This window comes from Mus caroli, unplaced genomic scaffold, assembly GCF_978045245.1.
Source record: "Mus caroli unplaced genomic scaffold, Mus_caroli_1 scaffold_6, whole genome shotgun sequence".
Lineage (NCBI taxonomy): Eukaryota > Metazoa > Chordata > Mammalia > Rodentia > Muridae > Mus > Mus caroli.
Window position 1 is genome coordinate 56,022,002 of NW_028227261.1, and position 14,029 is coordinate 56,036,030.

The 14,029-nt window shown below is 51.7% G+C and overlaps 1 protein-coding gene across 1 annotated transcript; it reads right to left on the reverse strand.

The window, feature by feature from the left end:
- Positions 1 to 4,707: 4,707 nt before the first annotated feature.
- Positions 4,708 to 6,921, reverse strand: Foxd3 (forkhead box D3). Its single transcript, XM_021161526.2, has one exon. It carries the CDS (start codon positions 6,868 to 6,870, stop codon positions 5,458 to 5,460), a length of 1,413 nt encoding a protein of 470 aa, XP_021017185.1. The 5' UTR covers positions 6,871 to 6,921; the 3' UTR covers positions 4,708 to 5,457.
- Positions 6,922 to 14,029: the final 7,108 nt, after the last annotated feature.

Here is a 14,029-nt window from a genome sequence, read left to right on the forward strand (position 1 = left end):
GAGCATGGCTTAAAGTTGTAACTTACCTGCGATCCCAGCTGCGGCTTCTGCTGCAAGGTTGACTCTGGGGGAAATTGCCTCCCATCAGTTGCTTCCTGGACGACGCAGGACTCAACCAGAGGGCTTGTGCCCATTGCTATCCCTCTCCACGCCACCTTCACAGTGGGTGCCTATCCGCGCTGGGTAGCCTTCCTAATGCGTTCCAGGTCTTTCTCCCATTTACGCTTCTAGGCTGGGGGAGCTGGAACCCTGGAGGCTGATGTAGGGGGGTGATGCACAGAGAGCAGGTGGCGGACACGGATGACATCCACTCCTGACCCTGCAGGGATGTGGCTGGGCTGCCTGCCCAGCCGGTCAAGAGAGCTTCTGGCCTAAGTCCCCGCGTTTTCCCCTCTAAATTCTCACGGAAAGGTCAAGCCGCCGTCGGTCCGGACAGAGCTGTTCAGTGCGGTACCTGAGGCACCGGTCCCCGGGATGCTAAGGGAAGGCACCCTGGGTGGAGGGAAGGCCCCAAGGCCCAAGTCTGCTGCTCCCTTTCCACAGCTGCCCATGCCTGGCGCTTCTCTTAGCTTTTTTTCTCCAGCTCCCACCTTCGTTTGCCCCAGGGCGGGCTGTTTTCTTTTCCCCAGATGGCGCAGTCCTTCTCAGGTAAGGAACACGTTTCTGTCACAGGACTTCGCACAGCTTGGCCTGGTGGTTGACTTTGGGCAAGTCACGGAGTCTTCTGTAGCTATGTATGTGTGAAGGAGATGAGTCTCCTTGACATTCGCTGTAAAGCCGGTATTCTAGGTGTGAGCTTTGAAAGGAAATGATATCGCCTTGGTTCCCACCCCTGGCGGGATGGACCTGTGTGCAAAACCACAAAGTCCTCTGGGGAAAGCAGCTTTTGGCATCGGTTTTATGATGAAATTGGGGAAGTGGACTAATTTAATTCTTCACAAAATGTAGGGAAAATGTAATCCTTAGAGTAATTTAGGGAAATTCCGATGTAAAACATCATGTGAAAAAATAAAACCGGAATGATTGTGCTCGTCCGTCCTACGTTTCTTTTCAAATACTATTTAGTACAGAGTCCTTTTTGGTTAGTTTTACCCCAGAGAGCAAAGAATGGCTCGTCCATTCATAAAAGGACATGAGAAGGGGGCGGCGGTGGAGAATAACAGTTGGAGGGCGGCGAAGGAAGGTGGTCTTTTTAGGCGTTTTTGCGATGTGATTATCTTCAACTCGCCTCTGAAGCTAGGCCTGGAGCTAATGGGTTTCTGTCAGCGCAGGTCTTCCATTTCCCAACTTGCCCAGGTTAGTTAATGGAAGCAACCTCTCTAGTAGGAAAGGAGACTATAGCCCCTCAGCGGTGTGGATCGGAGGGTGGGTACTCTCCTCCCAGAGCACAGGCGTCCAGGACGATTTGAGACTGGAATCTTGGACAAGCCACTCTGAGCTGCCACGGGGTGCTGGGACTGGTTCTGTGACCCACCCTGGAAAACTCTTGCACATATGAAATCAAGACACTCAAAACCAAGGCGAACACCTGGGTGTTTAGAGCAGCATTGTTTCTCTGTCTAGAGACCATAGGGGCGGGAAAAGGAGAGAGACCGGTGTGACCGTGGGGCACTTCACGGTTTATACATCCCACCCCGCCCCCCAACTAACACAAACCTAATTCTGCAGGTAGAATCAAACAATTTGGGAGATTTAAGAAAACCAAAATCAAAACACAGGCTGCTTGGCCAAAGCTAAAGGATATACCTGGTTGGAATGCCTTCTGAGAGGCCTCTCTCACCTTGCTGCCTCCCCCACCCCCATCCCACCCCAACTATTTGGGTCCTGCTGTAGCCTGCACCTCCCGGGACACAGGTGGAGTTGCATAGACTCATGTCTCTGTAGCTGACTTTCTTTCAGTTCACATTCTCTTCGGGTCAGTTCTCAAGGCACTCGCTTTAAAACGCACCCCCCGCCCCCAGCTTTCCGTGCTCTCTTCGCTACTAAGGTTCTTCCCATAAAGCCGTGTAAAATAAATAACTTCAAATATAATTCTTAATTGCTTCCGAGACAGTGTTTTCTCATCACTAAATTTCACTGTTTCATAATTTCTAGGACAAATTCGCCTCCAGACCAAGGATAGCAGCTTCTCAGAGATTCGACCTAGTAGTTCCAGGACTTGAGAATGAAGGATGGTGTCAGGGGGTTGGTTCATAGCCTGGCTAGGAAAAGGTCTGGGGAGGGGTTGGGGGCGAGGGGTTTAGGTCTGGCATTGGAGCTTCAAAAACAGCTCGGGAGTTTTCCATCTGTTCGTCGCCCCCTACAGGCCACATCCGCCATCGCAGCTACATTCCGCTCAGCTAGTAGGAGCATTTCACTTTTTTTTTTTTTTCCTCTGAACCTTCAGAATCCTCCCTGCATTCCCGCAAGGGACTGGGTGAGAGGCCTACTTGGGAACTCCACCCTGAGGTCACACTAGGAGTCCCAGGCTTCGAGAGTGAATTGAATGTCTGAAAATCCGTGCCCGAGGAAGCGAAGAATGAATGCTTAAATCGGAGTGTAACTAAAAGGCTAGCATCTTCCCTTTATACCCAACCTGTGTCCTTTATTTATTCCCTTTTTTTCTTTTAATTTCTCTTTTTTTAAGCTGTAATAAAGAGCAGGTGGCAATCGCACTGATTTAAAATCCCAGTTTTAGAGGGATTTCATCGCCTTTTATCGCGTGTCTAAAAACATCAAACCTGTGTTTAAAGCTTGCTCCAACCTACTAAGTGCTTGAGTACATTTATCTACATTTAAAAAAAAATTTCATCGTCTTCTCTAAATCTTCACCATTTAAACAGCTTAAGCTCAATTCTTTTCCAAGGGTATAGCTGGGCTCTACGTTCCCGGTATTAAACCAGGACTTTCAATAAACACTGGCCGCTGGTGACACTGGCCGCTGGTGTTTGGGCATGAGATGTCCCATCCTCAAAATACACGGGAAAGATGCTGTTGTTGTTTGAGCTATAGTGGCTGGAAGGAAAGTTGCCGTGGTTTCTACACTGCGCTGCCTAATGCGTCGCTGGAAAAGGCAATGCAGATCTCAAGCGGCAGCTTTTGTCCGAGTGTCAGGGTGCGTGCTCAGGCTCGGCCGGTATTGCTGCTATGCGCGGAAATATGAGCGAGTAATTTTATAAGTAACAAAGGATCAGGGATGGAATGAGGCCCCTGTTATCCAATGTCATTTAGAAGCCTTGGATCAGCAGCTTCTTGAGGCTAAAAGTGAATTCAAGAAGCCCTGCCTTTCTCTTTTCCCAGGGGTGCCAGCTAAATTTAGAAGTAACCTCTGTGTGTTTGCACAAATCGTGTACCATTTGCTGTTTGTGTAAAAACCGATTAGCCAGACACAACTGTGAAACAACTTGTGACTTTTATAGCTGCAACGCACAAACCAATTTAGATCCGTTTAGTTTTCCTTGTAAAAGGAGATTAGAAGGGACCCGCCCGAAGTAAAGCTCTCCTCGCCGAACGTTACAGTGGCTTCTTCAGCAGGGCTCATTATCGGGTTGTTTATCAAGTTAAAAAACTCTCACCCCAGCAGCCTGTTTTATTTTAAGACTCCGCTTTCGGCGGAATGTTTACTCAGGGCACAACATTTATCATTTACCAGGAAAACAGAGTCCGTATTTGCGAGCAAGTGTCTTTCAGAGCGACCCCCAAGCCCACGCCGGCCGCCGAGAAAAAGGCTCGGCTTCCGAGTGGGAAGCGAGGAGTGGACACGACTGCTGACACTGCTAGGTTTTACCGACAAGACGCTCGCAGGGTGGAGTTGACATCGCTGCTACCTATGAATCCGGAGTTAAAAACTGATTTCGCATAAGTAATTGTAACAGCTAATTAATTACAAAATAATTAGAATTGATGCCGTATGAGGGAATGCTGGTGGTGGCCCAACAGACCTCCCACGTCTAGACCTTTCATTTCTACTTTACCTAAAACATTGAAACAGCTGAAATGCATACCTAAAATAATCTACAAGGATATTTCCCACTCCTACCTTAGATCTCTCAAAAAAAAAAAAAAAAAAAAAAGCATAAATCTAGGGTAGAGGTAACATGCACCTGGTTTTAGAAGAGTATTTGTTGTGATTCCTTGGCCTTCTGAAAGGCTCGAGAGGAGGGGTTACCGGTTCGGGAATCCTCTAGATATCTAGTTATGTGAGTTGATAATTGCAATGGAAAAAAAAAAAGAGGGATTTTACTTGATATTTTTCTGGGAAAAACAAAAAACAAAACCCTACGATCTATTGCCTATCATCGTAATGCAAGATACTATTCCAATACAAAGGCCAAAATGGTACCATGTGAATTAAAAAAAAAAAAAAAATCAATGAGATTTAGCATTTCCAATGAAGGGATGAAAAGGAATTCCAAAAACCCAAGGGTTAATGCTAAAATACGAGATGTTTGGAATTTTGTTCTTGAAAGGACAATTCAAATGGCCAAAGACTCCTGGTAAGTTTACCTAGGGGGCTATATTCAACTACTGTTCTTTAAAATGAACAAGGCTGCTTTTGCTTAGATTTTTAATGACAGCACACTTTGCAGGAGCTGCGAGTCATTCACAATGGCTTGATATGAATGGGATTGCCATCCTTATCCTGGTTATGTGAAAAGTCACATATTAATATAATTTAAATTAAAAACGCTCTTTCCATTTTCAAATTCAAATGTTTCTACACCCAAATTGTGAATTGCAAAGTTTGAAAAGGCCGTTACTTAAGACTGCTAGATTTTCTGGGGAAGACAATGCAAATTCCATTGTAAAATCTTGCCATTTGCTAGACACCTAATTAAAACAATAGGCTGAGCATTTTAAAAATTTATTTACAAAATTGTGTACAACACGATGGAATAACATTTAGAATACCATATATATTCATTCATATATAAACAGACTTTTATAATACAATGACACTTCGCCTTTTTGAAAAATTTTTTGTATTTAAAATCTCCCAACGTCTTTATACATTCTTTTTCTCAGATAAAACTGCGCAGAGTGAACCTTCAAAAAAAATGAAAGTTCAAAGCTCTAAATCTACTGAATTGCTTTTTCTTTTCTTAAAAAAATAAAAACCCCAAAAGGAAAGTCAATGATTTTTATACAAATATGTACAAAGAATGTCCCTCCCACCCCCACAGTACTGAGAACACAGGCGCCGTCGGGGTGCATTTTTGGAAATTCGGTTATCAGTTTTACCTGTACGGAAAGTTATTCCCAGCGGACGCGGGTTGAGTTTGCTCCGCCAGCTTAGGTGAGCGAGGGGATGGAGGCCGCTGTTGGTCAGTGTTGGGGAGTCGGGGGCGGGTAGCAGAGTCCAGGATTGGGTAGAGGGACCAGGACCAGGACAGATGGACCAGGATCAGAGAGGGCGTACCGCCTGGAAGAGCAGGCTGCTGCCAGAGGCCGCCGCCCGGCCCGGCCACCAGCTCATCACTATTGCGCGGGCCACTTGGCTTGCACGGCGGCGGCCGCAGCCGCTGCGGCTGAGGCTGCGGGCTGCAGGAACTGTCCAGACAGCGGCACGCTCAGAATGGGCGCGATGGTGGCAGTCGTCCGGCTCAGCGACAGGGGCTGGTGCGTGGCCATGAGCGCAGCCGACTGAACAGTCCCGGGCGGCCGCAGGAAGGACTGGGCGCCGCCGCCGCCGCCCCCACTGCCCCCGCCACCCCCGGCTCCGCCGCCGCTCCCACCACCCCCAGCCGAGCCCCCGGGCGCCGCGGGTCCCGCGCCTATGATGTTCTCGATACTGAACGACGGCCGCGCACTGGGCTCGGACTTGATGAGCGACGTGGTGCCCGCCGCGCCCGCCGTGCCCGCGGCTGCCGCGGCGGCGCCCAGGGTGTTGAGCTGTAGCTGCAGGCTCGGACCGAGCTGCGAGCCGAAGGCAGCCGCTTTGCGGCCCAGCTCGCCCGAGGGCAGCAGGGGCACCGCGGGCGGCAGCACGGGAGCCACGGGTGGTAGCGCGTACGGGTACTGGAGCGCCGCAGCAGCCGCGGCCGCCGCCGCCGCCGCGGGGTGCGAGTAGGCGCCCGCCGCCGCCGCGGGGTGCAGGCCGTAGGGGCGGCCGTAGGGTCCTGCGCCCGCCGCCGCCGCCAGGCTGTAGGCTCCGAAGCTCTGCATCATCAGCGCCGTCTGCTCGCGCAGGTGCTCCTGCTGGTGGCGCTTGAAGCGCTTCCGGCGCCGCAGGAAGCTGCCGTTGTCGAACATGTCCTCGGACTGGGGGTCCAGGGTCCAGTAGTTGCCCTTGCCCGGGTTGCCCGGCTCGCGGGGGATCTTGACGAAGCAGTCGTTGAGCGACAGGTTGTGGCGGATGCTGTTCTGCCAGGCGGGGAACTTCTCCCGATAGTACGGGAAACGGTTGCTGATGAACTCGCAGATGCCGCTCAGGGTCAGCTTCTTCTGCGGGCTCTGCAGGATGGCCATGGTGATGAGCGCGATGTAAGAGTAGGGTGGCTTTACCAGGCTGTTCTTGGGCTTATTCGGGGTCAGACCTCCCGTCGCCCCGCCGCCCGCGCCGGGCCCACCGCCGCCTGTCACCGCGTCCTCGCCGCCCTTGCAGCCGTCGGCCTCCGGAGCTCCCGTGTCGTTCCCCGGCCCGGTCGCCTCGGTGGGCAGTGCCAGGGCTTGCGGTTGAGACTGGCTGTGATGAGCGCTCGCCGGTGGCCCTTCGTCCGCCTCGTCCAGGCGCAGGTCCGGAGGCCCCGCGGGGCTGTCGCACCCGGCGTCGCTGTCCTTCTCCTCCAGCCCGTCGTCGCCCTCGCCCACCACATCGATGTCCACGTCCTCGGCCGTCAGCACCGTCTGGCCGGACATATCGCTGGCGCTGCCGCTGCCGGAGAGGGTCATCCCTCCGCGGGGTTGGTGGCGGCGGCCAGGAGCGAGCAGAGAGCGAGGGGGGCCGCGAGGGGCGGCCGCGGAGCTCAGGGAAAGGAGGTGTGAGTGTCCCCCGAAAGAAAGCAGGGGGGGCGGAGAGGGCACAGGTAGCTCGGGGCCCTCTCGGGTCAGCTCACACGAGGAGGCCTGGCATCGCGCGGTGCGGGCGCTGCGCTCCGCAGCCGCGCTCCGCGAACTCTTGCGGTCCTCGACGCTTCTCTACGAGGAGGCAGCTACTGCTCGCGACCCCGTGGTTTCTCCACGCCGCACCCCCTCACTTCACCAGCCTTCCTCGACCTCTGTTTTGGGCGTGGGGTTCAGGAGCGGTCCAGGCAAGCGCGGGACGCCGGGCGCCAAGCAGCTCAGGAGGGCGCGGGCAGGGGCGACCGCGGGGTTGGGGGTTGGGGGGGTGGTGACAGGGAAGCCAAGCCTGGGTAGTCGAAAGTCCCGTTTTAAGGACTGGCCTGATAGATTACTTTCTACTTAAAGATCCAGAGGGAGGCGGGGCCACGTGACCGCGCGTGACGTCAGGGCCGCGGTGGAGCTGGCCAAACTCAAGTTGGTTCAGGGAATTGTCAACAAAGGGACGACAGAAGCGCAACTCCTCACCGACTAGGCGCTAGCATCCCGCAGGCCCCGAGAGCTCTTCGGGCTGTTGGGAGACCCCTGCCCACGCTGGAGCCGGGTGTAGGGTTCAGGGAGGGCGTGAGTGTGGGTGGGTGGGGGGTGGAGAGGGCGTGGGCCTAAGAGTGTCCTCCGGACTGTAGGGCTTCTTACCACCCTGCCCTCTCCGCCCCCTGCATTTTTCTTACTACCCTGCCCTCCCCTCTTTGCTAATATTATATAGACCAACTGGCAATGCAGAACAAGGTTGTGATTTAAAAAAAGAAAAGAAAAAACTTACTATTTTGGTTTGCTTTGGGGTTTTGTTTTCGATTCAGGGATTAAAGGAACACATCCGGCTTCCTTTTGCTAATTAGGCCTCAGACCCCCTCCTGTTTCAGGGCTATCCCAGAGAAAAGACGTCTGCTGATGTGCCTCGCATCACCCCCAAATCTAACTACTTAAGTCTCACCCTAGCTTTCCGGGTTCGACGCAGGTATATATATATATATATATATATATATATATATATATATATATATATATATTCGCAACGGTCACAACACCATCAGCTGGGGTTTCCCGAGGTCAGAGAATAGCTATCGATTAACCTATTAGGATAGTTGCAGAGAAATAAAAAGGACGTAAAATAGCAGGGAACCTATAAACAAAGACGTCATAACTGGCTGTTGGAGTTGTTAAACGACTTAGCACAGAAAAAGTCAGAAATGAGCTGGAAACGGAGCAGGCATTGGCAGCGGTCTTGGGTAAGTGGAGAGGGTTGGGGAAGAGGCATTGGGCCTTGGTATTAGACGTGGCGCACCGACTGGGGTGGTTGGGAAACTGGGGGGAGCTGGCGTATACTCCCGAGTGGAGGGCACGACCTCCAAGGAACCACAGTGTCCCAGGGCATGCTGGCGGGAGTGGGCTCACCTTTGCTGCTAACTAATGTGGGTTATCTCTTAAAGTGTGGACAAACTATCCAAGACTTAACTTCTGTAGAAATCTGCGCCAAAGAAGAGGCGAGGATGTGTCCAGCGCACGTGAAGTACAAGGAATGTCAGCTATGGTAGGAGAGACTGGGAATTCCCAGAGATGCTGGGGTGGGGACTTTAAAGTGACCCAGGGTCAGCGCCTGCTGCTGCTGAGGTGAGTGGACTCGGTACGGCCGAGGGGAACTGGTATTCCCAGCCCGGAGTGGTTTGTGATGACCTTGGTCGCCCTGACCAACCCCACCCCCTCCTTTTAGGCCGCTTCTTTGTCAGAGGAGAGCACTTACGGATTTGAGCCTTCTTGAAACTGGATTAATTTGTGTGCTGAAGGCCTAGGGGAAGGATCTATGAACCCCAGGTTATAAGAGAATGAGAGGAGGAAGTCAGGGAGGAAACAATTTCTGTATTGCTTATAGGAAATAGCAAAAAAGTTAGGTACTTCCAGGTTGCCAGTGTGCTCTGATTGTGTATCGTCACCTAGACCCATTTTTCCTAGGTACATCAAATTAATAAAATATTTTAATATGCAAACTTGCTTTTTTGCAGGCATCAGGACACCACCCGTTGACGATTATACCATTACACAACTCTCCCATCAATACCAGTAGCTCTTTGCGTATGGATTTCAATGCTGCTCCGAGTTGGGCAGCTACAGGCTGGGGGGTGGGGGGTGGAGAGCAGTGACTATCCTGAGAGGTCTGGAATCTCTATGTTTTTTTGTTTGTTTGTTTCCAGTTGATCTTGGGGTTACACCTGGCCCTAAAACGCATGCCTGAGTTGATTTCCGCAGCTACACCACTAGTGACGCGCTGACTCAAAAACGTCTATTCCGCTGACTAGATAGTCTTCTCGGGAAACCGCCAGGAGCTACCAGCTGGAGCTGGCTGCACCCTAGGCAAGAGGTCACAGTGGCGACTGCTCAAGCAACTCAAAGGAAGGTGGGGAGGAAAAGAAAACACGATCCAAATTTACAAATTTAGGAAAACCTTTTGCCCAACTTGGATTGCCAGGCGGTATTGGCGGGCGCAAGGCTCAGAGTGGACCCGACCGCGATCTTGATGGCCGAGCCTCTGGCGAATGCTTGTACGCGCGCGAGAACCCTGGCTTCAAGGCTGCTCTCGCGGCCGCTTTTTAGTCTCCAAAGGAGCCTAATTTCGATTTCCCGGCTAGCCTGAACTGGCTCAGGAGACTTTGTCCGCCTCGTTGACGGCTGCCTCTCCCCCTTCGCCAAGGCCGGATCTGGGCGGTCCGTTCCCGTGTATCTCCTTGGAACCTCTCTGGGGAAGGGAGTAGTGAACAACTCCCAGCTGCCGGTTCCATTTGTTGCGCCTTTTTCCTTCGACACAATAAAAGTCAAATTAATTGATTCATACCATTAATTACGGTGCGTAGCGTGAAAAGCAACGCTTCCCCTCGGTTAGAGATCTATTGTGCTAATCTCTTGTTCAATCAGTGTTACCATCTGATGCTGGGTCCGGCCCCTACAGAAACTTTTCGACTCGATTAGCTAAATGATGAGACGCTCAGGCTGCTATGTCCCCAAACCCGTCGCCCGCGCGGGCCTAGCGGCTTAATATCGATTTCTAGAGGAGACCGCAGAGATTCCCGTGATCGCTCTGTTTGGGGACCTCTGTGGCTTTCTTCCCTTCGGGTGGACATCAGTTTCGGCACAGCCTATGTGCTGGAGGAAGCAGCTAAGAGGTAGTGTAGTACAGGTGAGAGGCAGAAAGGTTGGCGGGTGGGCGGGGCTGGGGGGGCTCATCGCCGCGAGAATCTGCCTGAAGCCAGCTGGATTCCGCGCTAAATAGTTAGCGGTGAGATTGTAGCTTGCCTCTAAAAACCTATGTCCTCAGTCACTGCGAAACTTTGGGACCGAAATAAAGAATCGGGAAGAGTGATATACTTTGGGGTGGGAGGCGTGACACAGGGAACCGAAATGGTGAGCAAGGATAAACATTCAGTCGCCAATGATTATTGGGGTCGCTGAGGGAAAAGGGGCACACACTCTAACACAGTTAAGAATGGGAATGACAACTTGGGTCAGCCAGCAAACTTCCCAGGAGATATTTAAAAGTAAGGTGGCAGCCAGCGGCCTCACCTGCTCAAGTGTTGGAACCGATTCCGCCTAATGAGAATGAAGTGGAGAGACACCGGTTTCTCCTGGGACTGGCAGAGTTGGCAGTAAAGGGCTGGGGAAGCCACTGAAACAGGTCCAGGAGTGGAGGGGGAACCTAGGTTCTAGTAAAAGGAAGCAAGAAGAGTAGGGTCAGGATCGATAGAAGGAAAATTGAGACGTCTCCAGAGGAGAGATTTAGTGTGTGCGTCCTGGAAGAGGAGGATGTGGATGGAACAATTTATGATGGAGAAGGGGGAAATTAATTACAACTCAATTTGGATTCGTAGGTGGTCAACACGGGAGGAGGATAGGGTCAGAGAGTGCGGGAATCAGAATGGTCCAGTCAGGCCTAGGCGACCCCAGGAGCTATCTCTCCCTCCAAGACAGGGACTATGGTATCGCTTGACCAAATCATTGAAGCAGGCGTAGAGTCATCATTCCTGTGGGCAAATGCACTTTTCTAACAACCCGGGAAGATGAGATCACCTTGGGAGAAGCTAGGAAAGTGTCTCTCTACCCAAGGCAGCCACCTCCTTTAGCAGAGAAAACAAACCATGGTGGAAACATTGAAATTGAAAGACAGCTTTCCTTTCTGGGATCCATTACCTGCCTCCAAGCCAAAGTCCGCTCCTTCTGGACAATTTTCATAGACTTAATAGACCATCATCAGCCTTTTTGTCTGGATATTTGCCACCAAGGGAGATGGGAAAGGCAGAGGTGATATCTGGGGCCCTAACCCATGCAGATCATTTCATCTGCCTAATGGGTAGTGTTTTCAACACACCATGACCCACAAACACTGGCCCCCATAACTCTCCAGAACTCTTTTGGGGAGGGTTGAGGGGGTAGAGGCTAATTTAATGTTCTTGTTTAAATTTAACATCTCAAAACTTCATTTATTTTCAGTACCTGGTACACACAATCCGCGTGCCTATGAATGGCGAGAGACCAAAGGAAAGAAGAGAGAGAGAGGGGAGAGAGAGGATGGTTTTGAATTTATTTATATTGGAAATGTATAAACATCCATTCTGTAAAAGGCAACACGTTTAATTAACGATGAGAGAGCAGTTAGGGGCAGAAAGCTAGTAAAATTGTGTGATAAATTTATGGCATTGTTAGCGTGCTTTTAATTATGGCTATTATGTTAATTATTTCACATTAGCATGGAGTTATCAGCAGCATGTCAGATTTAATCAAAACGAGCCTTTCTCTCGAAAATTGTTCTTTTCATTCGCGAGGAGAAAGATCCTGGGCAGGATCAGGGCTTAAAAATGACCTGGCATTGCAAGCTAGAGTCTTGCCGACGCAGTTCGATGCGACACCGCGGGCCCGGCTCCGCTGGGTCCCTCCAGGCTAACGGTAGCTGCTGGAGAAGCCGAGGGCTGGGTTTTTAGGAATTCACCATTTTCACCCCCTTCGGAGCCGACACTTCATCACGCGGGATCATTCTGTCAAACAATATGATGCTGCTCATTTTTATCTGTCCCGCTTTACAAAATCCCTATTCAGCCAGCCGAGGAGCAACAAAAGCCTCGGAGCCGCGCGGCGGCCGCTGGCGGCCTCAGCTCTACCGCGCGGGAGTAAAAAAAAAAAAAAAAAAAAAAAAAAAAGGAAGGGTCTGTGGCGAGTCTCACCGGTGCCCTCGGCTTGCAGCCCGAGGGGATTCGACAGCCCTGAGCAGGAGTGCCCAGGTACCCTGTCCTCGGGTGTGGTCGTCCGGGCACGCCTTTCTGTGGCCCGCACCGACCCTCCGTAGTCCTGCGGGCGCGCGCAAAAGCCCCTTTCCCTGACGGCGAGACTCGCCCACCCAGGCCATATCGATTTCTTAATCACCACCGATCGATTTATTGGGAACAAATAAATAGCCCGTTTTGGAAACGTTTCAATTGTGGATCTGATGGTGGGGCTCTGAGACGGGTAGGGCGGGGCGCCCAGAGGACGCGACCACCGTGGGCCTCGAGGGAGTGCGTGGTGACAACGATGCACCCTCATCCTGAGGGCCCACCCATCAACCCCCAAGGTCCGCGTCTTTCCTAGTGCTCAGCTCCCCCTGGCGGCAGGGTATGACATCTGGACGCCCTGCCCTTCTACCCTCACGTCCAGGCGCATGTTCAAGCCTTCGGACCCCTTTGAAAGCCCAGAGCATCCCAAGGCGGGACCTGAGACTCGCCCCCCAGACAGATACCCCTTTCCATTTCCAGACAATCTAGTGGAGCCTTGGTGGTCCTCCGACCCAGGTTGCGGAAGCCGTACCTCCTAGCTACTCCCTGAGCAAAACCACTCTTGCCCCCTCCTTTCCCGGGACAGGGCCGAGGATCTGCCAGCTGCTACCTTATTTTTAGCGCCATTCCATTCGCGCAGTTATATTTAACTCGATCCACTCCTCCGAGGAGGTCGCTCGGACATCGAATTCTCCACATCGCTACTCTGTCCTGCCCTCCTAGCCTTGGGGGCAGATCCCCAGGGGCAGCGGTAGAGGGCGGGGTGGGGAGGGGGTGCGGTTGCAAAAACCCGGCCTAAGACTCTTTGCCATCTCTCTGGACCCAGCGGGAAAGAGGACGATTCTGCAGCTTTCGTTGCACCCGTTTGCCAAAGCCCCGTGGGGATTCTGCCTTGTGAGGGGGAGGGGAGGACTGGGAGTATCCAGTCCCCCGCCCCGCCCCAAGGATTCTCTGAGGGGAAGCATGGAATCCACTTCCTACTTATGCATGACCTCGAAGTACCGGAATGACCTGGAACACCTATTAGAACTCTGTCCTTCAAAATCGCCATGGTTTTGTGTTCTTGCAGGAATTCCCTCTTCTCTCTCTACTCAGCAATATACGCTTTGAGAACCTTAATTTCAAATGGTATCTTGGTTCCTCAGTTCTGGCCCAGGCTATCTTTCCCTTGAAAACACCGCATCTCTGGCTCACACATATCCTAGGGAAAAAATGGCTCACTTGGAAAGCACACAGAAACACCAATGCAGTGCATACTTTGTTCAGATGGGAGGTCCAACAGAGTTTACAAAAACCGAAGCCTTGTGCTTAAGGTACATATACACATGTGACACGATCCAGGATCGTGAAACACTCTTTTCACGATCTTTTTAAAACACTTTCCACATACTTTTAAAAAGTATACCTTCCCATTTCCCCCCCCCCCCAGACTCAAATTGGATGTTTCTGGCTCCCTCTCTTTGTAGCTTTCCTGGGATGTAGAAATATCTTAGAAACCACGCCTACAACCTAATTTGGAAGGACAGGGTATTTGTTTATGACTAATGCATTCAGTAATACTTACCTGGCCTGTGGTAAGCTCCGGAAAGTGCTAGAAATGAAAAGAATTAAAGGACTGAAGAAGAGCCTGCTACAGACTCTCCCTTCCCAGCTCTACCAGATGCTATGGCCGAGAAAAGAGATGGTTCATCAGTGCCCTG